General features: G+C 43.1%; 1 protein-coding gene across 2 annotated transcripts; it reads right to left on the reverse strand.

Moving 5' to 3' along the window:
- Nucleotides 1-3,804: 3,804 nt before the first annotated feature.
- On the reverse strand, nt 3,805-26,281 carry LOC311145839 (zinc finger protein DPF3-like). 2 transcript variants are annotated; one of them, XM_084182165.1, is made up of 10 exons: nt 26,213-26,281; nt 18,507-18,667; nt 16,032-16,139; nt 10,656-10,780; nt 10,227-10,322; nt 8,749-8,812; nt 6,183-6,308; nt 5,590-5,712; nt 4,670-5,479; nt 3,806-4,428 (listed from the first exon to the last, which is right to left on the reverse strand). In XM_084182165.1, the coding sequence occupies exons 1-9, from the start codon at nt 26,242-26,244 to the stop codon at nt 5,316-5,318; spliced, it is 999 nt and encodes a 332-aa protein (XP_084038291.1). In that variant the 5' UTR covers nt 26,245-26,281; the 3' UTR covers nt 3,806-4,428; nt 4,670-5,315. The 2 variants fall into 2 exon arrangements, with proteins under 2 accessions (XP_084038292.1, XP_084038291.1); XM_084182166.1 differs by lacking the exon at nt 16,032-16,139 and having other exon boundaries at nt 3,805-4,428.
- Nucleotides 26,282-26,582: the final 301 nt, after the last annotated feature.

Raw genomic sequence — 26,582 nt, forward strand, 5'->3', positions numbered from 1 at the left:
GGGAAATGACCTCGATCTCCACCACTGAACAGAACAGGAGCATCCCTGCTGAAAGGACATAAACCCACAGGATGCACCTGACTGATATCATATGGCATCCACATCCACATCCACATCCACCCCTGGAACTGGAACATTGCTCTTCTGCTCTCCCAGTCCTGAGATAGAGGAGGGTATCATTCACAGCACAACAGCTCCCTCGTGTGGTAAGGGTGGCATATGATCAACTGCCAGAGTCAATATTACTAAAGACAAATACTGAGAGAATTACAGAATTTAAATTATTTAAGTCCAAATTAATTTATAGTTGCTGCCATGCAATGTACAGGTTGATATTTATATGATTATCATAAACGAAACCTCTTGACTATAAGGTAGAAATGCTTAATGTATTGAGGGATAGTTCACCCAAATTACAAAATGACATATTGGTTTCCTTACCCTGTAAGCAGACAAGGTATGACAGAAATACATGCTTTGGTTTAGTTTCCCTGGCACTGTTTCCAAATGCTAACATTTTCGCATTTGAGGCAGAAATCCCACAGGTTGACATTTATTGTCATGAATCTTGCCCTGGAAGCAGAATGGAGCAATTTCCACTGGCTAGGCCAGCATTTGGAAACCGTGCCACCACTGCCAGGGAAACTAAACCAAAGCATGGATTGCTGTCATACCTTGTCCATAGACTGCTTGCAGCGTAAGGAAACCAATGTGTCATTTAGTAATTTGGGTGAACTATCCCTTTAAATAATATTGTCTGCACAAACACAATAGCAGTGTGTGTGTACAGAGTGCATTGTATATCAATTGGCTATATAGATTTTCATTATCTAAAAGCACATTTACAGTACTATGCATGTAACATATCCAGGGCATTTGTGCTTCTAGTTTCTCAATCAGCAAAATGACTATTATCACTCTAAAAGACCCATGCACCTGATATCTTGTGTGCACTAAATAATAAAACCTTGGGACCTCCGTCTACATGGTGTCCGCCTCTCATTTACAGTAGCATATGTGGTACCCAGTTAATAGCATATTGGTAACCAGTTAGTAGCATATTGGTAACCAGTTAGTAGGATATTGGTAACCAGTTAGTAACATATTGGTATCCAGTTAGTAGCATATGTGGTACCCAGTTAGTAGCATATTGGTAACCAGTTAGTAGTATATTGGTAACCAGTTACACTTATAACTGGGTAATAACGTAATTGCTACAATAGCAGCAATGGTGTTAAATAGGACCGCAGGAAAACATCCCCAAACATCCGGAGTGGGCGGAGTCTCATTCTTTATTTTCTTTCATTACAATAAAAATAGTTTAACAAACAAAGACGTCATTCTCTCGATTTTAGTTATTTACAGTTTAAGATAAAATGACTGGTCAAGTCCATTTCATCTGTTCTTGGCTCCATTCCAACCCCTGCTCTCCCCGCTAACTCAGAAAGGCTTGCTGAGAGCTCTTGGGTTATTGCAGTCTTTGACGAGGTATACAGGCTATGCAATATTATATGATTGGTGATGATGACACTTGTTTCTATACAGACATCACTGACTTTAATGAGTGTTGTTTGGAAGTGTACCATGCTAGACCCGTTTGTTAGAGGAAGTCACCAGTGAAAGAAAACGTTAACCATAAACCACACAGCTGACTCCAGGGGGGTTAATACAGTGAGACCTTAATTTGATCACTCTTTTGCTGCTGAGAATTTGCAGATGAGCTTTGTCATAAATTCATTGAAAACCTGCACTAACAGTTATATTAACAATATTCCACTTTTCATGTAGCCTCATTTTGACTAGCTAATAGCCTGACCACCCATCAAGCAAACATTATAGACTAAACATTCAAATCCTGTTGCTGTAGAATTATTTTTCTGTGACAATACAGGTCAAATTAAGATCCTATCAGTACCAGGTTGTTATTCCAACATGACTTACTCAAGACCTTTCAGAGGTTACCATGTAATTGATGGGGAGGTTGCTGATTACCAAAATAATTCTCCATAAAAAATAAATAGAAACTGTGGATGAAAGTGTCCCTGAGGGAATTCAGTGTTTAGAATGTGTATTGTAAGTGAGTGTCTAATGTGTCAACATTTAAGACTTTCCTTTCTATTTCAATGCCATCTTGCATTTTTGGGTTATTTTAGCTAATGGAACAACAACTTGCTCATATGACCATGTGACAGATATACAGTACATCCAACACGTTTTTGGCTCAATATCCCAAGCACCCTTTGCACTTCATAAAGTATCTATGCCTAATATAGCACTCAAATCAAAATGTCACATTACATTGTTTTACAGCTCTTCTGCAATTGTACATAAATCTCCTTGCATTATGTACACTTGCCATGTACAGGTAACTGCCAAAATAAAGGAAACACCAACATAAACTATCTTAATAGGGCGTTGGGCCACCACGAGCCAGAACAGCTAAAATGCCCCATGGCATAGATTCTACAAGTGTCTGGAACTCTATTGGAGGGATGCAAGACCATTCTTCCATGAGAAATTCCATCATTTGGTGCTTTGTTGATGTTGGTGTAAAACGCTATCTCAGGCGCCGCTCCAGAATCTCCCATAAGTGTTCAATTTCTTATCCCCATCCATTAAAGTGCAAGCACGCACACCCACACACTTTTAACCCACTATGCTCTTTTGAGACCCCTCTTTCCAAATCACTGAGCTCTTCTAGCCATGATAGCCAAAAGAATGGGCAACTGGGCATTTTTATACATCACCCTACGCATGATGGGATGTTTTAATTGCTTAATTAACTCAGAAAGCACTTGCTTTCAATATACTTTGTATCGCTCATTTACAAGTGTTTCCTTTATTTTGGCAGTTACTTAAAAGTGATTCTGGACAAAAGTGTTTGACAAGTGAGTCAGAGGAAGGAGAGAACATGGAGTAATGTGCCCAAGAACTTGGTTGGGCACAGTTCAGAATGTTTTGTTATTGCAATGGTTTGTTAAAGCTGGGCTAAATAGACATGTGTTAGTCTGATGACTAAACCATGGGCATCCATTTTATTCTATTGCCCTTTCTGATTCCTTGTCAACACCCTCATCAGGTATTTCTATCCTTTTGACCAATAGAATACATCACGAGGCAGGCAGGGGAGAGTGGCTTGATACTGACTGCATCATTATGCAGAGACTAGAACAATCAACAGCAGTACAAATCATACGCCTGAGTAGTAGTACTGTAGTAGTAATAGTAGTAGTAGTAATAATAGTAGGTATTGTAGAAAGACAGAGGTATCAACAAAGCCGGAACAAACAGAAGACATCAGAATAATCAGCAGATACACTTAAATTACACTATGAAACCAATCTGTCAATATTTTGTTCAAAACAAAGGAATATAGCACAATTCCTTGAAGATGGAAGGGATTAGAGCGAACTACTTTTGTTTGACCCGTTCAAGAAACATTAAAGAGAGCAAGAGAAGAAAACAGCATGTCTAAGTAGTCCAGAGGTTTTGTTGTATTAGTGACGAGGGAGTTCAGCACTGTCGCTATGGCAGGGGTCAGAAGTTAGAGGTCAGAGTGGTTCACTCCTGAGTGGCGCAGTGGTCTAAGGCACTACATCGCAGTGCTAACTGTGCCACTAGAGATCCTGGTTCGAATCCAGGCTCTGTCGCAGCCGGCCGCGACCGGGAGACTCATGGGCAGCGCACAATTGGCCCAGCGTCGTCCAGGGTAGGGGAGGGAATGGCCGGCAGGGATGTAGCTCAGTTGATAGAGCATGGCGTTTGCAACGCCAGGGTTGTGGGTTCGATTCCCACGGGGGGCCAGTATAAAAAAAAATATATGTAATCACTAACTGTAAGTCGCTCTGGATAAGAGCGTCTGCTAAATGGCTAAAATGTAAATGTGTTCAGTCAGGTCACTGGGTCATCATGGCCGTCAGAGCTGGTTTCCCACCTGGGTCGCAGGCTGGCACAGTGATGACGTCTCAGTGTCACATTGGATCCCATGGGCATGGTGGACACAGCCATAGAGAAGTAACACACAGGGCGAGGGACACAGGGTCCAAACACACCCGGTGGGCACAGAACCCACAGCCCTGACCTATCCTTATACAGGATAGGTACCGTACAGCACAGTGCATTGCAGCACAGGAGAGACTCACTGTATGTGGAGCCACTCATTTTATACGTTCCATCTGGTATAAGCAATACATATTCTCAGGGGGAAATTACTTCAAATAGAGAAAAGGTCTGAGTTGGGGAGTATGGGGTTATGTGGTTGCTGGCAGGCTGGCTGGATAGCTGTTGGATGGCTGTTTGGTGTCTGACTGTCAGCCTGATAGGTTCTTCAGGTCCAGTAGAGGGGTGTGTTGAGGCCCAGTGTTGAGGGTCCTGAACCTCACCCCTCACTTGCTGCACAGCCCTCTGGATCCTCATGCCATGGTACTCCTACAACAGAGAGAAATGGGTCAGACTCACCCCTCTCCAAGATAGCTGGCATAAAACCAGCAGCAGTCGTTTTGATCTTTCTTTGTTGATGGTGATCGAGATTAACATGAGCAGTTTTACATTCAATGTTCTTCAAAGTGCAAAGCCCTCTAGCATGATCTGATGGAATAAGGATACACCTTGTATTTCAATGAGAAAGCGCTGTACTACTATAATGTGTGAATAGGACCTAGGTGCTTACCTTTCAGCTAGCCATGCCCTGCTTCTGATATGTCTTCCCAGCCCTCCGCTTCATCCACACACGTCAATCCTTCACTTCCCTCCTTCATTTTTACATTATTATAATCCAGAGAATGAAGCAGTGGAGGTGTCATCTAAAGGCTCCTCTTTCCAAACTGCCTGGTGAGTCCAGTGACATCAACAAGCCGAGGGATGGGTTGGTGTTGACATTCATTCCTCATCCAAACTCAAGTTTATCATTTAAGTTGTTTAATTTCAGATAAATTATTGAATTTCATTTTCTCTGGCAAATCATCCCAAAAAGAGCAATACAATTATATCCACATTCCAGTGTTTGTTCATAACATAATTGCCTATTCTGTTCCGGGGGGAAAAAATCCAAGAAATGATTCTTCCTTCCGTTTCACATGGAGAGCAAGTCACTTGTCAAGAAACGCTGTCAGTTGCTTTCAAAGTTAATATAAAAAACATGTTCATAAATTATTAAACAAGGTTCAGTAGATAATAAAATAACACTTCTTGTATTTCTCTCCTGAAATAATCACTTGTGCTTTCCACAACAACAAAAAACATTTAAAAAGAAGCAGCAGACTTTTGCTAGAGGTTATCCATATTAAAAATAGTATTTAAACCTAGTAAGTTCTTCTCTATCTGTATCGGTTGAACGTCCCCTTGCCGTTTGACGAGGGCTCTTCAAGCTCATCGTCCTCAAAGCCATGAAATGTGGACGTGTCGCTCTCTGAGGTGGTGCCAAACATTTCCTCTGCCCCGGCAAACGGCCTGCTGTCCTCCTTCTCTTCTGGGCGGCCAGCTGGCAACAAGATGACAGGATGAGGATGGCATTTCAGCTACAGTACAGAAATCAGTACAGCTTAGTAATAATCATGGTTTGGATGCTGTGTAGCAGAGCAGTGTACTCACTGGAGCGCCGGCAGACTGAGCAGGGTACCCTCTCCCCAGATTTACCCCTGTTGGAGCCTGGGGTGCACTGGCACAAGTTACAGTAGTTATTGGTACTGGCAGTCCCACCTGGGCCCTTCTGACCTGCAGAAGATGAACAGAAGAAGGCTGGATCAAATACTGAGCCCTGAACCAAGCATTCAGACATTTTAATAATTTATGAAAAAATAATGTTTTCAAAAGACCTCATTAGACAGGGCTGACCTTACAATGATTAATGTGCATCGTTAGTTAAAAAGGAGCTAGTGAACTTGCACTGAAGACAGAAATCACATGTTGAGAGCCCAGTGGACGTGGTCAGCCATGAGGTGCAGGTGAAACCGTAAGCTCAGGATTCCTAAACCTGGTGCAGTGTTACACCTGCAGAGGTATGGCTATCCCTACTTTAGCTAATTGACTGCAACAAAGCTCGAACAAATATGCAAATCACATACTAGGAATAGAAATGACGTTTAAAAACACACCCACATTACTCTTTGTACATTCCTGTTGCTGATGGTGACACCAGAAGAGATACATTTTAGAGGCCTTGAATATGGTTTTGAGTGTCTTACGTTTGTGTCTGTTGGAGCGTTGTGTGGAGGGTAATCGGGAGGACTCGGACCCCCTCTCTTCTGCCAGGTGGGAATGGGTGTAGTGGTAACTCAGCCCTGTACGGTTCCTGTAGCGCTTCCCACAGACTGAGAGCACAAAACAGAGACAAAACATTCACTTCTTCCCTTCTTAGAATGTGTCTGAGACAAATTGCATTTATGTGTCACCTTTCTTCAGAGCTAGACACATTGGGGATTGTGAAAATTCAAAAAGACCCTTACATCACAATGTTTTCGTCACTGCCCTGAAAACATTCCGATCCATTTCAACATTAGGTCAAATACCCACCGACACAGTGTCAGGTAGTTTTCAACCTTTAAGCCTTCATGTCATTATTGTTGCAACATGGCTTTATTGCATCTTCAAGTGTGCCCAATAAGGTTGCCAAATAAGGTCATATCTGTAGACTAACAAAACACGCCTTGAGAAATTAACCAAGTTGAATTCTGTAAATAGACTGATAGGATCAAAATGGTGGAGCTTAGCTTATCTGTTGGAGAAAGGAATGAAAATACAGGGAAATGGCTCACTACTCAGTAATATGGAACACTATCAGGAGAAAGCATAACCCTGATGTGGGAACATAGGGACAGTGAGGGAGAAATGTAAGAGTCACACAAGATGGACTCATTGTTTAGAGAACAGATGTACAGTACACAATACCAGTAAAAAAGGCAACAAGTCCAGATACCGCAGGCTGCAGTTTTTGACTTATGCTTTTGTTTGCATCTGTCTGAAACAGAGAAAACACAAAGCAAAACAAAAAAAGAAAGGAAAGAAATTGGTATGAATATGTGTCACTCAGAAAGAGTCACCACAACAAAAGAACATCCAATACCCCTGCCTAGGTTTTCCACATGCAAATGGTATGCCTACTAGACTACTTGAGACGGTACAGTGACAACACTTGTCTCTTCTCTGTGCTTCTCATTCATGAGGAAACACATGCCTCTGATAAATGTTCTCCAAGGGGGATTTGAATGACTATTATCTATATCATGTTGATATGTTAGGGTTTCATTTAGTTTGAGTTAACGCCTGTGGTCTAGCTTGTTGACATGCCGTCCACGGGGAACCACAGCACCTAATCCCCAAATGCTATTTGTCGAGTTTATTCTACTGATCTGTGTATATGTATTTATGTATATACACTGAGTGTACAAAACATTAAGGACACCTGCTCTTTCCATGACAGACTGACCAGATTAATCCAGGTGAAAGCTATGATCCCTTATTGATGTCACCTGTTAAATCCACTTCAATCAGTGTAGATGAAGGGGAGGAGACGGGTTAAAGAAGGATTTTTAAGCTTTGAGACAACTGAGACATGGATTGTGTATGTGTGCCATTCAGAGGGTGAATGGGCAAGACACATTTTTTTTTTTGTATTATTATATTTTTTTACCCCTTGTCATGATATCCAATTGGTAGTTAGAGTCTTGTCCCATCGCTGCAACTCCCGTAAGGACACGGGAGAGGCGAAGGTCGAGAGCCCTGCCAAGCCGCACTGCTTCTTGACACACTGCCCGCTTAACCTGGAAGCCAGCCGCACCAACGTGTCGGAGGAAACACTGTACATCTGGTGACCGAAGTTAGCGTGCATGCACCTGGCCGCCACAAGGAGTCGCTAGTGCGCGATGGGATAAGGACATCCCAGCCGGCCAAAGCCTCCCCTAACCCGGACGACGCTGGGCCAATTGTGCGCCGCCTCATGGGTCTCCCGGTCACGGCCAGCTGCGACACAGCCCGGGATCGAACCCGGATCTGTAATGACGCCTCTAGCACTGCGATGCAGTGCCTTAGACTGCTGCGCCACTCGGGAGGCCCTTAAGACAAAAATATTTAAGTGCCTTTGAACGGGGTATGGTAGTAGGTGCCAGGCGCACCGGTTTGTGTCAAGAACTGCAACGCTGCTGGGTTTTTCACGCTCAACAGTTTCCTGTGTGTATCAAGAATGGTCCACCACCCAAAGGACATCCAGCCAACTTGACAACTCTGGGAAGCATTGGAGTCAACATGAGCCAGCGTCCCTGTGTTTGTTGACTAATGTTTTGAATACTACTATGCACCACCCTCACACAGGTGTGGCCAACTGTAATTATCACCTAGGCACTTGCATAAAAAACTATGGTTTGGCACATCTCTTGGTGCTCTGATGAAGGCATAACTGCCGAAAAGCGTTAGCCTGCACAGCCGAAAATAAAAAGGTAAAATGAGGTGATCTCTTTTTTTTTTTTTTTTTTTACATTTTGGAGTGCTGCCATTTCCCAATGTTATTGAACTTGGGATTTCATTTGAGAGCACCTAATCCCTTTGTAGAAAGACTTCCAGAACAGACCTGAGAAATCAATATAACTTTTGAATAACTAGCTTATTGAGGCATGGTTGTACATAATCTCTCTTCAGGAGAATGTCCTTAACAAAACCAACCCCTTGAAGTGGAGATCAAATGTCTCATAACTGGATGATATAATAATTGATCCGATATGTGAGGAAGGTTGATTATTTCATGACTTTTCTACTTACTGTTACAGCTGTATGGCTTGTCCTGGTCATCCATCTCTGTCCTCCTGCGGCCTGAACCCCGACCCTGTTGGGACAAAACCACCATCACCATGGTGACCAATGACACCACAGCTCTAGTCCTACAGAGGCTCCAGTTATTCAGTGACCCATTGGAAGTTGAAAGTAGAAGTATATGACAACAAAGTGTCATGCAAATTAAACAGAAACCTACAGTACAAGCCCATATCATACTAAACTAAAATGTCCAACTGATAAAAGACCACCTTGGAAAGGCAAATAAAGCACACTAAATAGAGTGCATCAATAACCAAAGTAGCAAACACCTTCTCTTTCCATGACAGACTGACCAGGTGAAAGCTATGATCCCTTATTGATGTCACTTGTTAAATCCACTTCAATCATTGTAGATGAAGGGGAGGAGACAGGTTAAAGAAGGATTTAAGCCTTGAGACAGTTGAGACATGGATTGTGTATGTGTGCCATTCAGAGGGTGAATGGGCAAGACAAAATATTTAAGTGCCTATGAATGGGGTATGGTAGCAGGTGCCAGGCGCACTGGTATGTGTCAAGAACTGCAACGCTGCTGGGTTTTTCACGCTCAACAGTTTCCTGTGTGTATCAAGAACGGTCCACCACCCAAAGGACATCCAGCCAACTTGACACAACTGTGAGAAGCACTGGAGTCCACATGGGGCAGCATCCCTGTGGAAAACGTTCAACACCTTGTAGTCCATGCCCCAACAAATTGAGACTATTCTGTGGGCAAAAGAGGAGGGGGGGTGCAACTCAATATTAGGAAGGTGTTCCTAATGTTTGGTATACTCAGTGTATAATATAATTCTGTCAGTATTAAAATATAAGAGCACTTAAACTACAGTACCAATATGAATACATATTATAATTAATTTTTTCAGATCAGTCTCTAGCACTGAGTGGTATTCAGACAACAGGAAGTGCTCGCAGCACAGGTAATGATGCAAATATAGTACCACAGAATTTCTAAACCCAGAGACCCAACATCACGAGACTTCCAAGAACGCTTGCGAAGCAGACTTGGCAGACCAGACCGGGGTTTGAGGAGACAATGAGTGAAAATGTATCCTTAGTTAACATTTTTCTCTATTTCTAAAATTCACAACCTAGATTCAAGCCAATGTCTTAAGTAGCTGAACATGTCATTACTCCAACCTCGTGAGAGTGACAAACTGACACGTTTTCATTTTCGTCAAAACTTTATATCGAAAGAGTGCCTTTGATTTGATGGCATGCACATGCGCAGTTTGGCGCAAAACCACCATTAGATTATGTGTTTCTAGCCAATGGGATTTCTAATGGAGAAGCAGATTCTACATATCTTCATACTAAACCATCTTTGATAGTACCAGTGGACTGAATCCATGAATGAGTTATGAACTAGGGCAGTCATATGCATTAGCAGCAGTTTACTACAGAACAGTATGTCTCTGTGGATCACTTACTCTGCCTTTTCCTCTGTGTCTTTTTTTGGGCGTGTCCACTTCATAGTCCTCATCGTCATGGTATGCACCTTCAGCTGCGTCAGCCTCCAACACCCTCTGTGGTGGGAGAAAAGTGAATAGAGAGATCAATCTCGTCTGGAGGTCAAAGACACTGCCTGACTCTCAGTCTGAGGAACTACAAAATTAGGTAATAAAACATGTTCAGAAAAGATGGTTGTAATAAACTCTGATAAGGCCATAAACCTCTGACACTAGCTATTTGCATATTTAAAGTGCATTATAACAGTGTGCCCTTATATACTGTTCCAGGCAGTTATGTTATTAGGCTCAGACTGGTTATAGTCATGGCAGAGGTCAGGTAAGCTGATCCTAGATCAGAGTACTCCCTCTCCCTTTAAGCCATTGGGATAAAACTTCATTAGGATCCACCTGGATTTCTAGGAGACTCTCCTCATCCTTAGAGTTGTTCCTCTGGTCTAGGCCCTCCCCTCTGAGAAGAGCCTCCAGCGTGGTGCCCTGTGTGGGAAGCGTATCCTTGCCTGTGAGTCCTCCATCTGGATACAGAGGAACAAACACACACAAATAAATCAAACAAACCATAAAACAAACCCGGGAGCCGCCTGTCACATCATTCAAAGTTGATATGTATACCAGTAACTCTAAAGACACTGACAGGCAGTCTTTCCCAGGAAGATACGAATGGCTTGCTTTTACAAAGCATCACTATAAATGCCAAATCCCTTCATTGGGCTCCCGAGTGGCGCAGCGGTCTAAGGCACTGCATCTCAGTGCTTGAGGCATCACTACAGACCCCCTGGTTCGATTCCAGGCTGTATCACAACCGGCCGTGACTCAAGCTTTATATCATACCTTCACAGACCCTCATCTCCCCAAGTAAAATCACCTAGCAGTCTCGCTCCCTGAGCTGAATGCTAACATGCAGCAGTTGATAAGAGGTGAGGATCTGAGTAGTAAGAGGTGGAGATAGTGTTGCACGGTACACCGAAACTTTGGAAATACTTTGGCACTAGAACATGAAAAACAGTTTGGTACTATAATTTTTTTTTACTTTTTTGTTACTTCTGTCAAATGTGTCTCACGTCATATACGGATTAAGAGGATCGAGTGTCTAGTAATTTGTCTGAATCTTCTCAAGGGGGCACTAGCTAGCCAGGATACTTGCGCTTGCGCATGCAATCGACAGAGCGTGAGCCACTTTGAGAAGCAAGCGAGAGGAGAGAGACAGCATGGCTTCTTCTAATGAAAACATCATACCTCCATGCCCACAGCTTGTTGACAAAACTGTCTGCAGAAGTGAACTATGGGAATACTTTGATTACAGAGCAGATGAGGACCATCCCGCCAAAACAACTAAGCAAAACACAGACAGAAGGGGTAACCCAGACACGTCACAAGGGATATAAAGCTGAAGCATTCGTTTAGAACGGTTTCTCACCACCAAATATGGTAGTGAGAGGAAGTCCAGTCGCGGGTGTAGTGGGAGAGGATGGAACTAGGTTAAACTGGTCCGACATTCCACACATTTTCTCATTGATGAAACATCTGATCTTAATAAATGTTTCTGTTCTCAAAACTAGAATCTGTTACGAACACCGTGCACTACATTTTAGAGACTTGACGCTTTGCCAGAGTTGTAAAAAATTGTGTTGCTTAGGAGTGCAAGGTTGAATTGAGTTTGTCCACAAGTGCACTTCACAGAGGAGCCGTTTCCTAACAGAAATACGCAAATACATTCTACAACGCGCCAATAGGATCTCACTAGCTCGTGCTTGGCTTTGCCTACCTCCTTGCTTGTTCTGCCCACTATGCTTCATTTGCTCCCACTGTAAACGATACAGATGAACTATCTTGGGTTAGTTATTAATATCTTTGAGCAAAAGGAGTTACAAAGCAGTGCAGTGCAAGGGAGGTTTAGTTCCAAAACGACATAAAAACTATTTTAACCATGACATTTGCATTGTAACGTTGTCGTTATTCTACGAGCAACTACATTTGAATTATTTGAGTGACAATGGCATGAACATCTATTCAGCATGACATTCATGTGAGCATTATAATATGATTACAACCCAAAAGTAATGTGAAATACACTTGACAGCAATATATTTTAGACTACTTCGCGTATGTCTGGGCTTGCTAGCAGTAGCCAGCCAGCAGCCCTGGGCAGATAATTGCACCCTGGGAAGTGAAATGCACTATGGGAATCATAGTATGCTGTATAAAATCCATTGTCTTTCTATGGTGCGTAGACTATGGCAATATAGAAGCTTCAGAAATTCGATTCAAAGTGTTTATGTAGGTTTGGAACTAAATCATTTAATAAATTACAATATTTAGCTGTAATGAATAATATGTCTATGGAATGTCATTTGACCCAATATTATGGCCATAGATGAGCAAATTAACCCTGACATGTATCAAATTACATTTAAAACAGTTTAGATGTCATTGTAAAATTATTTTGTTTGCTTTAAGTAGTGCTGAGAGATTAATCTAAATTTCAGATATTTTCTAACTAATTGACGGATATTGGTTCAATTATTTGAATTCCATTTCGTTTTTTTTTTTCTTTCTGTGAGCCCAATCCACACATGGCACAGTTCCTATAGAGATAAAATCAGATCGAGCCTGAACTGTGCGATATTGTAGGGAGTTGTAGTTTCTAACAGGCCAATATTCGACATAGTTTAGCGCATAAAACTTGGTAATTAGCTACAATGACCATAATCTATTGCACATCTACTTGTCCGGTCAGTTTCTTTAACGTCTGCTACTGAAGAGAGAAGAATGCACGATGGTGAGCTGTTGCTTCGCGAGGCATCTCTACCTGAAAATACATGATCTAAGTGATTGATAGTTCATCAGTCATAAAAGTATGCCTTGTTTACTTTGAAGAACTACTAAAATAGTGATTTTGTCAGACAGCAGCTCTGTAGAGATGAGATGACTTGGATTGAAATAATAAAAGTCATAAAAAAAAATTTAAATGTTCTTTTATTTGTTCTACCAGTTATCAACATATTGTTCAATGTTTTAAAAAATAAAGCCCAGTGGTTATTCTATGACTAGCGAACTACCATATGCTAGCTACTCTGAGGGCTCTTCCACACCGAAGCCCCTCACCAATGTGTCTGCACACGTTGACTTTCAACTCTCCACGACTAGACAGCCTTTCCCCCCTTGGAGCTGCAGGCTAAAAATAGAGCAGGCAGCCTGTAGCAGGGAGCTGATTCTGCATGCAGCCCGAGTCTCCCTCTACCACCGCCAGTCAGACAGCCAGCAACTTACTCCGGATTGCTGCAGCGTTAACTACCTCTGCCCAGCTACAGGAGAAGGCCCTCTCTCAGTGGAGAGTCTGGAGACACTAGGCAAAGCCAGCTAGTGGTCCTCTACTGGACACAGATCACATACACTGGTCTGTTGCAGTGTTACTGTTAGTGACAGGCAAAGCTTAGTGAAAACATATATATATATTTTTCTCTCTCTCTCTCTCTCTCTCTCTCTCTCTCTCTCTCTCTCTCTCTCTCTCTCTCTCTCTCTCTCTCTCTCTCTCCCCCAAACTGCTTCTGGAAGCAACATCAGCACAATAACTGTTCGTCAGGAGCTTCACGAAATGGGTTTCCATGGCTAAGCAGCCGCACACAAGCCTTACATCACCATGCGCAATGCTGGAGTGGTGTAAAGCTCGTCGGCATTGGACTCTGAAGCAGTGGAAACTGGAGTGATGAATCACGCTTCACCATCTGGCAGTCCGACGGACAAATCTGGGTTTGGTGGATGCCAGGAGAACACTACCTGCCCCAATGCATAGTGCCAACTGTAATGTTTGGTGGAGGAGGAATAATGGTCTGGGGCTGTTTTTCATAGTTCGGACCAAGGCCCCTTAGTTCCAGTGAAAGGAAATCTTAACACTACAGCATACAATGACATTCTAGACGATTCTGTGCTTACATTACATTTACATTTTAGTCATTTAGCAGACGCTCTTATCCAGAGCGACTTACAGTTAGTGCATACATCATTTTTTTATGTTTTTCATACTGGCCCCAGGTGGGAATCGAACCCACAACCCTGGCATTGCAAACACCATGCTCTACTGAGCTACATCCCTGCCGGCCATTCCCTCCCCTACCCTGGACGACGCTGGGCCAATTGTGCGCCGCCCCATGGGTCTCCCAGTCGCGGCCGGCTACGACAGAGCCTGGATTCTAACCAGGATCTCTAGTGGCACAGCTAGCACTGCGATGCAGTGCCTTAGACCACTGCGCCACTCGGGAGTCCACAACTTTGTGGCAACAGTTTGGGAAGGCCATTTCCTGTTTCAGCATGACAATGCCCCGGTGCACAAAGCGAGGTCCATACATTTTATTTATTTATTTATTTTTTTTGTTCTTTTTTTTTTGTATTATTATTTTAAATTGTTTTACATTTAGCAGATGCTCTTATCCAGAGCGACTTACAGTTTAGTGAGTGCATACATTTTCATACTGGCCCCCCGTGGGAATTCGAACCCACAACCCTGGCTTTGCAAACACCATGCTCTACCAACTGAGCTACACGGGGCCATACAGACATGGTTTGTCGAGATTGGAGGGGAAGAACTTGACTGGCCTGCACAAAGCCCTGGCCTCAACCCAATCGAACACCTTTGGGATGAATTGGAACGCAGACTGCGAGCCAGGCCTAATCGCCCAACATCAGTGCCCGACCGCACTAATGCTCGTGGCTGAATGGAAGCAGGTGCCCGCAGCAATGTTCCAACATCTAGTGGAAAGCCTTTCCAGAAGAGTGGAGGCTGTTATAACAGCAAAGGGGGGACCAACTCCATATTAATGCCCATGATTTTGGAATGAGATGTTCGACAAGCAGGTGTCCATATACTTTTGGTCATGTATGTGTATATCCCCGGTATAGCCTCGTCTCCTCTAATCTGCATCGGATGCGCTCAAATGTTTCAGAGATATATAGCCGACTAGGTGAAAAATCTGTCGATGTGCCCTTGAGCAAGGCACTTAACCCTAATTGCTCCTGTAAGTCGCTCTGGATAAGAGCGTCTGCTAAATGACAAAAATGTAAATGTAAATGATATCAGTTTTGGGAGGCTACTGTGTGCATTTCATCAAAACACTCGCAGTCAAACCACCAATAATACTGTGCACCTCTGGTTCTTTTCCTGTGTTTGGTTCGGACTGCGTTCTCACCTGCAGCGAACCGCACCATGGTACGAATGGAATCGGACCGAGACCACCCTTTTTGAGAGAACCACGGTGCGTTGTTTGGTGCGCTCCCGAGTGCGTATAGTGTTCACACCAGTCCAAACGAACCGAACTAAGGGGTAAAACACACCAGAGTTCGTAAAAACCGCTCCAAACCAATTTGGTGTGACAGCCGCGTTAATGTGTGGGAGTGAAGGAGTGAACGGCTAAAAATAAATGGAAGTGGGTGATAGATAGAGTGAGCGAGTAAATGGTCAGGAACTTATCTGAGGAGCAGCGACATTTCATAACATTTATGAAATGCCCTGTGTTGTGATTCCTGTCCCACTCCTTTTGTTACATGTTCTAGTTGTCACAAAACAAGTTTACTGGATTACTGAGAGGAGGACTTTACATTTTATAAAAAGTGACTAGCAGGCTGTTTGCTTTCCACACTGAAATGGAATAATGTGCTTTCAGTTAGATGATCCCAGATCGTAAGTAATAAGACAAAAGAGTGGGTGATGAGACATAGCAGAGACACTGGAGTGGAGGGGGGGAGGTGGATGTACACTGGTATTTCTATTACCTAGCTGTAGGCCACAGAGGCGCAGCCGAGGGTCCATGGAAGTGTGTAGCCGTCTCTTCTTCCTCCAGCAGCGGGCGGGGTATGTGTACATCTGACCTGCAGCCACCCCTATAATAATAATAATAATAATAATAATACATTAAACTTGTATTACGCTTTTCATTACAATCTCAAAGCGCTATAGACAGACACACAGAGACAGGAACAGGGACTAAAGAATACACCCCTCACATCTCACTGCCCCCCACCCTCATACATAATGTGTTGCTTACTGACCCTAAATATCCTTACACAATTGTATACAGTGCATTGGGAAAATATTCAGATGCCTTCCCTTTTAACACATTTTGTTACGTTACAGCCTTATTCTAAAATTGATTAAAGAACATTTCCACAACAATCTACACACAATACCTCATAATAACATAAGTGAAAACAGGTTTTTAGAAATCTTTGCAAATTTATAAAATAAAATAAACAGAAATACCTTATTTACATAAGTATTCAGACCCTTTGCTATGAGACACGAAATTGAGCTCTGGTGCATCCTGTTTCCATTGATCATCCTTGAGATGTTTCTATAACTTGATTGGAGTCCACCTGTGGTAAATTCAATTGATTGGACATTATTTGGAAAGGCACACACCGGTCTATATAAGGTCCCACAGTTGACAGTGCATGTCAGAGCAAGAACCAAGCCATGAGGTCGAAGGAATTGCCCGTAGAGCTCAGAGACAGGATTGTGTCGAGGCACAGATCTGGGGAAGGGTACCAAAACATTTCTGCAGCATTGAAGGTCCCCAAGAACACAGTGGCCTCCATCATTCTTAAATGGAAGAAATTTGGAACCACCAAGACTCTTCCTAGAGCATGCCGCACAGCCAAACTGAGCAATCGGGGGAGAAGGGCCTTGGTTAGAGAGGTGACCAAGAACCCGATGGTCACTCTGACAGAGCTCCAGACTTCCTCTGTGGAGATGGGAAAACCTTCCAGAAGGACAACCATCTCTGCAGCACCACCAATCAGGCCTTTATGGTAGAGTGGCCAGACAGAAGCCACTCCTCAGTAAAAGGCACATGACAGCCCGCTTGGAGTTTGCCAAAAGGCATCTAAAGGACTCTCAGACATTGAGAAACAAGATTCTTTGGTCTGATGAAACCAAGATTGAACTCTTTGGCCTGAATGCCAAGCGTCACGTCTGGAGGACACCTGGCACCATCCCTACGGTGAAGCATGGTGGTGGCAGCATCATGCTGTGGGGATGTTTTTCAGCGGCAGGGACTGGGAGACTAGTCAGGATCGAGGGAAAGATGAACGGAGCAAAGTACAGAGAGATCCTTGATGAAAACCTGCTCCAGAGTGCTCAGGACATCAGACTGGGGCGAAGGTTCACCTTCTAACAGGACAACGACCCTAAGCTCACAGCCAAGACAACACAGGAGTGGCTTCGGGACTAGTCTCTGAATGTCCTTGATTGGCCCAGCCAGAGCCCGGACTTGAACCCGATCTAACATCTCTGGAGAGACCTGAAAATAGCTGTGCAGCGACGCTCCCTATCAAACCTGACAGAGCTTGAGAGGATCTGCAGAGAAGAATGGGAGAAACTCCCCAAATACAAGTGTGCCAAGCTTGTAGCGCCATACCCAAGAAGACTCAAGACTCAACTGAGTAAAGGGTCTGAATACTTATGTAAATGTCATGTCGGTTTTTAATTTGTTATAAAATTAGCAAAGATTTCTAAAAACCTGTTTTTGCTTTGGCAGTATGGGTTATTGTGTGTAGATTGATGAAGGAAAAAGTAATTTAATCCATTTCAGAATAAGGCTGTAACGTAACACAATGTGGAAAAGTAAAGGGGTCTGATTACTTTCCAAATGCACTGTATTTGAAGGGTTCTCCCTTGAGGTAACATTAACACTATTGGATATCATTATATAGACATGTTTGTAGCTGTAGTGGCCAGAGGGACATATTTAGACAGATGACATTATCCACTAAACCTCAACAACTGAATGATAGTTAAGGCAATTCCACGCTAACAGAATGATGCTGAGACTCAGATTTTTTACTTTAAAAAATGTATGTCAAACAAAAACCAATGATTGCAAAGTTAAACAAACCACACAACTGTAGTATGCACAAGGACTACCGTATTTTCCGCACTATAAGGCGCACCGGAGTATAAGCCGCAGCAGCTAAATTGAATGATGTGTACATATATAAGCCGCACTGGACTATAAGCCGCAGGTGTTTTAATGTTTAATACCTAGGAGGTCTTCTAGTGGCCGTTAGCTGTAAAAATCCATAGATTAGCCGCACCGTTATATAAGCCGCAATCATTGTTTTTATTTGACATACATTTCAAAGTGAAAAATCGGAGTCTCAGCATCACTGTTGGCGTGGAATTGCCCTTTAGTAAACCACAGAGCCAGCCATCATATCCCCCAACAGACAGAGTAGTGCTTCTCTACCCACCAGGGCTGCGGTGGTGGCGCTCCATCCAGATGTAGCAGTTGTTCTGTGCCACGCCGGTCTGGGAGTCCAGGAAGGGCAGGCGCACGCTGCGCTCAGCACACAGGCGGGCATTGTAGCTGCGGCACTGCTCAATGGCATCCTTGTAGAACTGGTCACCCAACCTGCAGCAGGGAGACCATTCAGACAGAGGTCAACACCACACGTGGTTGGCACGGACATGCATTTGGTTACGTGGCTGGTAAAGACACTGAAATAGGCCCAATGGCCAGATTAGTGGCTAACCAGACAATTCATTTAAGCCATGACTCACTGACCACCATAGACCACTGGAAACATCACTACAGACCGTATATCTTCAGGGGGAAGAGAAGTTTCCATGCGACTGTCATATACATTAAGCCATGTAGATCACGTAGACCTAAACCCAGCCCCAAACAAACTATAAGATGAGGGAGGAATGACGTGTATAATGGTTTTCCTGATCTGACAGATTATAAACCATGTAAACATTACAGGGTTGGTATCGGCGACATTCTGGAAGCATATTTTCACCTCTTCACCTTCTGTACTGCTCTGTCGGCATACAATCAGGGATGGAGGGTCATGGGTCGTTCCCTAGCGACCAGCAGAAATGTAAATGATGATTACAGTCTTTAAAATCATGTTTATCACCAGGGTCAATCAAATAATCAAACAACCAGTATTCCCAGGTTCTTCCCCCACTGATTGGAGTGGATCTACCATGGAGAACCAACGTGACTAAGACTGTAAAAACACCAGAAAAATCAGCTCCAAGTGAGGTTAGAAATTATTATGTTTTAGTTAAATAGTATATCCGTTTGGGCTTCTTGTGGTCAATTCGCAGTCTACAAATTATTTGTAATTATGTTCCGACCCCCTGACCATCCGCTCAATAGAAAAAAATTAAAAGAGTTGGCCCGCCGCTGAATCTAGTTGATGATCCCTGGCCTAGCCGATCATCATCTGGAAGAACAATCTGGCCTTAACAGCCATGTACTCTTTTAACCTCCACCCAGCACAGCCAGATGAAGACTGGCCACCCCTCAGAGCCTGGTTCCTCTCTAGGTTTCTTCTTAGGCCCTTGCCTTTCTGGGGAGTTTTTCCTAGCCACCGTGCTTCTACATCTGCATTGCTTGCTGTTTGGGGTTTTAGGCTGGGTTTCTGTATAAGCACGTTGTGACATGTGCTGATGTAAAAAGGGCTTTATAAATACGTTTGATTTGATCATGACCTCTGGGTCGCTGGGACATGACTGATTCTACACAGTAGTGAGCATTGGTTTCTATTTAGGGTGATGAATCAATGGGGAGGATGATGGGCATAGGCTAGGGCATCACAATATGGAACGTGTTCAAAGAGTCTCATGACTAACGTATAAAGATATACAGACACTACTACTACTAACATTATCTCAATGATCCTATAGTTTGTGGAGCTTTTTCCAATGCCAGTGATAGTTTGGCAGCCCCTTAGGGTATAAAAGTTAATATTCGCTGTGAAAGGAGGAGGAGATTTCACATTCAAACCTTCAGTCCCTGCCACACGGCTCATATGCTAATTAGTCTGCTTAATTAATCTCAGCAGAGCCGCTAGCACACAGACAGGTTTTAATTTGACAACAACAAAGATGAGGATAAATGCTGAATCTAACACAAAAGGCAGCAACGTATGCCTGTGTAAAGTTCTACCTAGCTGGGCCTGCCACTGGTATAGCCTACCCATAAGAAAGCAGCCACAGACAGCCTCTTGAACATGGCAACACATATAGCAGTAATTCATTTTCACCACACGTTCTCAATTAGAAAATGCACAAGCAGCCATTTTGAAAAGACACACTTAATGAGGCGCTGTAGTCGCAGCTCTCCCAGTCTCAATTAGAGATACGGATGTCTGTGAGAAGAGAGGAGGCATTGGCACGCTTGGGCCAAGCAAAGAAGCCCAAATCCACTTTCTACCTCTCCTCCTTGTCCTACGAGCATATCCTCTCTTTCTGCCTAACTCTCTGATTAGACAACTTCCAACAGATAAACAGACATGCTTGGAATGTTGTCCCTCACATAGACGAAGGCGCTGCGGTGAGAGACAAAGCCACAGTGTTTGAGGATTCTTTGGAATGAGGCTGCATGTCAGTGTGGATGTGAAGAGTAAACAGTCCCAGGTACACAAGGCAAGGATAGGAAAAATAGAGAGAAAGAGGGAAGAGAAAGAAGAGAGAGCGAGACGGAGTGCGTGAAGCTCAGAGACAGAGAGGTTAAAGACAAATCATCAGAAAGGATGGCACGATAACTAACAGGCTGCATTGTTTTCCTTCCTCGTGTTATAAACGAACAAAGCAAGTGAGTAGTAGGCTAGATAGTAATGCCAATGTTATTATTTGCCTTGTGGAAATTTCATAGAGCAATGAGCACACACATGGGCATTTCATAAAACTAGCCTCTGAGCAGCACAGGAATTTGTACAGGAACAAATCACAGACTGGGGTTTATGCACAGGCAGAGTGGCCAACTGGTAAGGGCTCGCTTTAAGGTTTAATATAAAATAGTCTATCTGAAAAGGTGTTTGAGCAGTGAGTGACAGAGTTTATTGAACTTTAAATACACCTCAAGACTAGACTACGAATGATAATGATGACTATTATGCCTGTCCAAACTAAAACCAGAAATTACTAACATGTCATAGCACCTCAATCATGTTTCAAGATTGTACGCCATACAACAGTTACATGCGTTGTACCTGTTAACAATTCAGTCATTAGGCTACTAACCTACTTAAAGAACACAGGCCCTAAATGGGCTTAAACTACACCACACATACAGTACCCATTATCATGTAATGTGAATCTGAATGCTGTACCTAGATCACTTCAGTCAAGCTTCAGTGTCTGACCAAAAACATCCAGGAGGATAGAAAACAAACAAGCCGCGAAAGTCATGTTGAAAGCTCTCTCTGTTTTGAGGTGTCAACTGTCTCAGAGGCTGCTGTATGTCATTCATCCTACTAGTGCATTGCCCTGAGCAGCAGGTGCGGTGGCCTAGGTGAGAGACATCTCCAACACTCATTATGAGTGACAAGCCTCAGCGTCTGAGAGCACAGAAGGTGAGAGAGGCCCTGCTCACACTCACTCATGTCTCTGCTCTCTCTACGTTTTTCCCCACTGTCTGTTATTTACCGCCTTTGTGTGACATTGAAGTGGTTGGAAGGTTGTTCCAACGGTAAAAATAAATACCAGAGCTAACCAGACACATACACTGTGTGCGACTTAGCTACAGTAAGGGTAGGCCTAGCTCAAAAACGATCTTACAGATGTGAGTGAGGGGGAAAATAAAATAAAATCTTGTGGCTGCTGGGGCCTCCTCTAGCAGTGTGCTCCTTTCAACGGTTTGGGCGTCGCATGTCTGTGCCCAGCCCTTAGTTTGAGCATTACATGAACACACATTTTGCATAATAGAGAACGATAACTCAGTTTCCATGAGGCCAGGCAAGCCAAATGATCTGCAGTAGCCTAATTTGGAACATTAATTCCATTGCTTTTTACACTACATTTGAGGAACCCCAAGAGTTTTATACAGAATGAAAATATAAAACACAACATGTAAAGTGTTGGTCCCATGTTTCATGAGCTGAAATAAAAGATCCCAGAAATGTTCCATACACAGAAAAAGCTTATTTCTCTCAAACTTTGTGCACACATTTGTTCACATCCCTGTTAGTAAGCATTTCTCCTTTGCCAAGATAATCCATGATCATTACACAGATGCACCTTGTGCAATTACATTTACATTTACATTTTAGTCATTTAGCAGACGCTCTTATCCAGAGCGACTTACAGTTAGTGAATACATATATATTTTTTATTTTTTTTATACTGGCCCCCCGTGGGAATCGAACCCACAACCCTGGCGTTGCAAACACCATGCTCTATCAACTGAGCTACATCCCTGCCGGCCATGAGTCTCCCGGTCGCGGCCGGCTGCGACAGAGCCTGGATTCGAACCAGGATCTCTAGTGGCACAGTTAGCACTGCGATGCGGCGCCTTAGACCACTGCGCCACTCAGGAGTAAAATAAAAGGCTACTCTAAAATGTGCAGTTTTGCCACACAACACAATGCCTCAGATGTCTCAAGTTTTGAGGGAGCATGGAATTGGCATGCTGACTGCAGGAATGTCCACCAGAGCTGTTGCCAGAGAATTGAACGTTAATTTCTCTACCATAATGTCGTTTTAGAGAATTTGGCAGTATGTCCAATCGGCCTCACAACCGCAGACCACGTGTAACCACGCCAGCCCAGGACCTCCACATCCGGCTTCTTCACCTGCGGGATTGTCTGAGACCAGCCACCCAGACAACTGATGAAACTGAGGAGTATTTCTGTCAGTAATAAAGCCCTTTTGTGGGGGAAAACCCATTCTGATTGGCTGGGCCTGGCTCCCCAGTGGGTGGCCTATGCCCTGCCAGGCCCACCTATAGCTGTGCCCCTGCCCAGTCATGTGAAATCCATAGATTAGGGCCTAATGAATTTATTTCAGTTTATGAATTTCCTTATATGAACTGTAACTCAGTAAAATCGTTGAAATTGTTGCGTTTATATTTTTGTTCAGTATAGTTTAGGGCCTATGAGGGCTGGAGTTACAGTTAGAAACAATGTTGTCGCCTAGACCTTGATACTCTGTTATAGCCCTACATTCTCCAACAGGCTGAAAATGGGCATACAATACACATTTTTCAGAATAAACATTTTCTCCACCAACTGCTGCCTTTTGTGATCCGTTTAGGTTTTGCAGGTACATCTCAGCTTTACAGGAAGTCAGAGCTGCAAGCATAGCAAGAGGGGAGGGTCTAGAGAGAGACTGCATCCTGACAACAGGCCCCTGATTACAACCATTAGCCAACAGAGCCAGGGTGAGGGCTAGAGGAAAACCTGACGATAGGCCTACATCTCACTGCAGTACCAACACACATACAGCATGACTCACTCAAAGCCAACCGCAGAGTAATGGCATAGTGTCATACAAGATTTCCTATCGAACACGTCGACCCTGTAGCTAAGATAGCCAGTTCACCGAGTCATCTTTAAAGATAACACACATGGCCTGTGCACACACAGGCTCCATTTTATCAGTAGCTTGTAGAGGCCCTTCTCCCTCTCCTCATCTCTTCTTCTCACCCTCTACCTCCCTCTCATGCATACAGGAATTAACACACACACACACACACACACACACACACACACACACACACACACACACACAGTGTGGGAGGAGCAACACTTAAGCTACACCCACCACATCCTTCTCTATAACAAAGCCAGCAAGACTCCCTAATTAAATTAGCCTCATCTCAAATGAGAATACTCTTGATACCAAAAAAATTCTAACTGGTCCACAAGCGCAACATCCAATTAGTGTCAAGTGTGACTAATTATAATCGGAAAAACGACGTGTGGCTAATTATAGCAGATTGAAACACTTCATTAAGCATAGCTTATAGCGAGGAGACATTCCACATTTGAATGTTAAAATCTCTCTACGAGATTAAGAAGCAGCAGCTTCAGGCACAATAGAATGAGTAGATTGATCTTGTTGGATGCAAGGATAAAGTGGTTTGGAGGAAATGAGCACAAAAATGGCACATGCTCAAAGTAGGCTACATTGTACCAACTGGGAACCACAGCCATGAAATGATGAAACAAGACTATCCTTTATGCTTGTCAGTGGTAGAGCTCTTCCCTCTCAGTTATGCAGTCATGAACATATAATAACAATGGCATCCATACGTAAATATCGGGTGTAGGCCAAGTGCACACTCCCTTGATCCTGTAGGCCCCATGGGGGTGCCAGGGTACTTCTGAGGAGCAGATGGGTCTTCTGCCCAGCAGCGTAGGCACAGGTGGGCCTGGGCCCACCCATTCAGATTGAGCAGATATGCTCTCTATTTGTTCCAAACAGGACATTAGTCTTTTTACCTAAACATGCAAACAACCTCAGAATTCAGAGCAAGCAGCGCACTGGAATGACATTCATATTAACTGGAATGACATTCACTCTCATAGGATGGTTGGCCAAAAATAACTAACTGAAAGCCACACCCCAAATAAGCCACAAATATGACCGCATTGAGGGATGTCACTGTATTTCTATGACTATATGCACCATGCCTACTTTATTTGTACCTTTAGCAAACAAGACAGCTCATAATGTGGTCCTCTGTAGCTCAGCTGGTAGAGCACGGCGCTTGTAACGCTAAGGTAGTGGGTTCGATCCCCGGGATCACCCATACACAAAAAAAAATGTATGCACGCATGACTGTAAGTCGCTTTGGATAAAAGCGTCTGCTAAATGGCATATTATTTATTTATTTATTTATAATCCAGTGCATTTATCACAGTCAACACACCTATAGTTTAGCTTTAATTAGCTTTAAAAATGCAAAATTCTCTCAGCCTCATGGCAAAATATGTAGAATTGCAGGAAATTTGCTTTAAAAACAGCTACATTTTATCTTTGCCCCATAGCAAAATGTGTAGAATTGCAGGAATTTAGCCCCCCCCAGAAATAAAATACAATTTGCCCACACACATTGACCGATGGGCCCAGGATCCTGGACCAGGCTAATCTGCACCACTCCTCCGTTTAAAAAAGAATGTCTCGTTCTTCACCTCCAGACAGTCTCACCATCTGTACTGCACAGTCCAAAAGGTCTGGTTATACCTCAACTGTCCTGCTGCACTACAACAACAGTCTGTCTGTGCCCAAACATGGACAGCAACAAAGAAATGGCCTACCAATAGGCCATGTCTTTCTCTGAGAAATTTTACATGCAAGAGGTGGCAATACCACTCAATACATACAAATGTACCTTGAAACTTCTAAATTGACAATTGTTTTTTCTCAACTTATATAGGCTAATAGATATTTGACAATACAAATGTAAATACAAAACATATATGGAGTCATGGACAAATACTGTAGAGACTCAAAGTGGTGCACACAGAGCATAGGATAAAACTGAAATTATGGCACAGGCTTTACAAAATACATAGGCCTACTATCTCCAACTAAAATTTCGGGGCTCACGTTGCTGTCACTTAGCTTTCGGAAGGAAAGGCACGCAAATGTAAAATGCCCCCTCCCTTGCTCTACCGGGTCCTGGTCCTGACCACATCTGCGCTCAGCGCCAAAGTTGATATGTCGACAATTCACACCAACTATAAACGACTCTCAGAATCGGAATGTCTATGTTATTACGTAAATATCCAACATTAATGAAATATTGTATTTTACTCGTCCTCGTCACAGCACAATGCATGTTGAAACACTTTTGTGCTTAATTTTGAAGTAGGATTAAAAGTGTCGGTCAAAGCGTCTCTGGATGGGAGTCAATAAATTTGCATGTTTAGGCTATAGGCCTAATGTGTAATTCATATATAATTCGCAAATCATAGCCTATATTATAGCTAGAATACTGTAAATCATAAGCAGAAATGTCTAATAAAAAACTAAGTAGGTAGCTACTTTGGTGAAAGCAGTGGCACATTATGCAAGTAGACATACACAAAATGCTAAGACAGCATTCTTTCTAATTTGCACGCGTCTTGTACTTGCTTGAAAGGACGGATCCTTGTAATTCAAGTATTGGCAATAAAGTAACAAAATAGAATTTCATCAATTTGTCAAAATTACTTACGCTTTTAGTGGGTTCTGAATGACAGCCGCCATTTTGCTATACTGTAACGCAATATCAGCGTCTTGCAGTTCTGAGGGAAACCTACGAAAAAGCAGCCAATCAGGGCTCTGGGTGAAATCGTTGGCCAATGCATCCACAGTATACGTAAATAAGGCGTGGCCTATGTGGTAAACTCAATGGGTAAACTGTCAAAACGATTTTAAAGGGTTCTCCCTGACTTTATATTGTAGAAAACAGAATACCGACCATATATCTATGATACCGACTTCTTAAAGAGATAGTTTCTGACAACTTTAGCTTTCTTCCCACCAATGCAATACAACTAATGTTTCCAGGGTTCGATGGACACATCTTATTAGAAATGTGAAAT

Source organism: Coregonus lavaretus (assembly GCF_964263955.1).
Source record: "Coregonus lavaretus genome assembly, chromosome: 18".
Lineage (NCBI taxonomy): Eukaryota > Metazoa > Chordata > Actinopteri > Salmoniformes > Salmonidae > Coregonus > Coregonus lavaretus.

Bases quoted from the DNA above. Each gene is read 5' to 3' on its own strand.
- LOC311145839 (XM_084182165.1), bottom strand. From the start codon at position 26,244: ATGGCGGCTGTCATTCAGAACCCACTAAAAGC. The intron at 6,309-8,748 runs GTAAGTAGAAAA...TTGTGCTCTCAG, and splicing joins CAAGCCATACAGCTGTAACA to TCTGTGGGAAGCGCTACAGG. The intron at 5,713-6,182 runs GTAAGACACTCA...CATCTTCTGCAG, and splicing joins ACGCTCCAACAGACACAAAC to GTCAGAAGGGCCCAGGTGGG.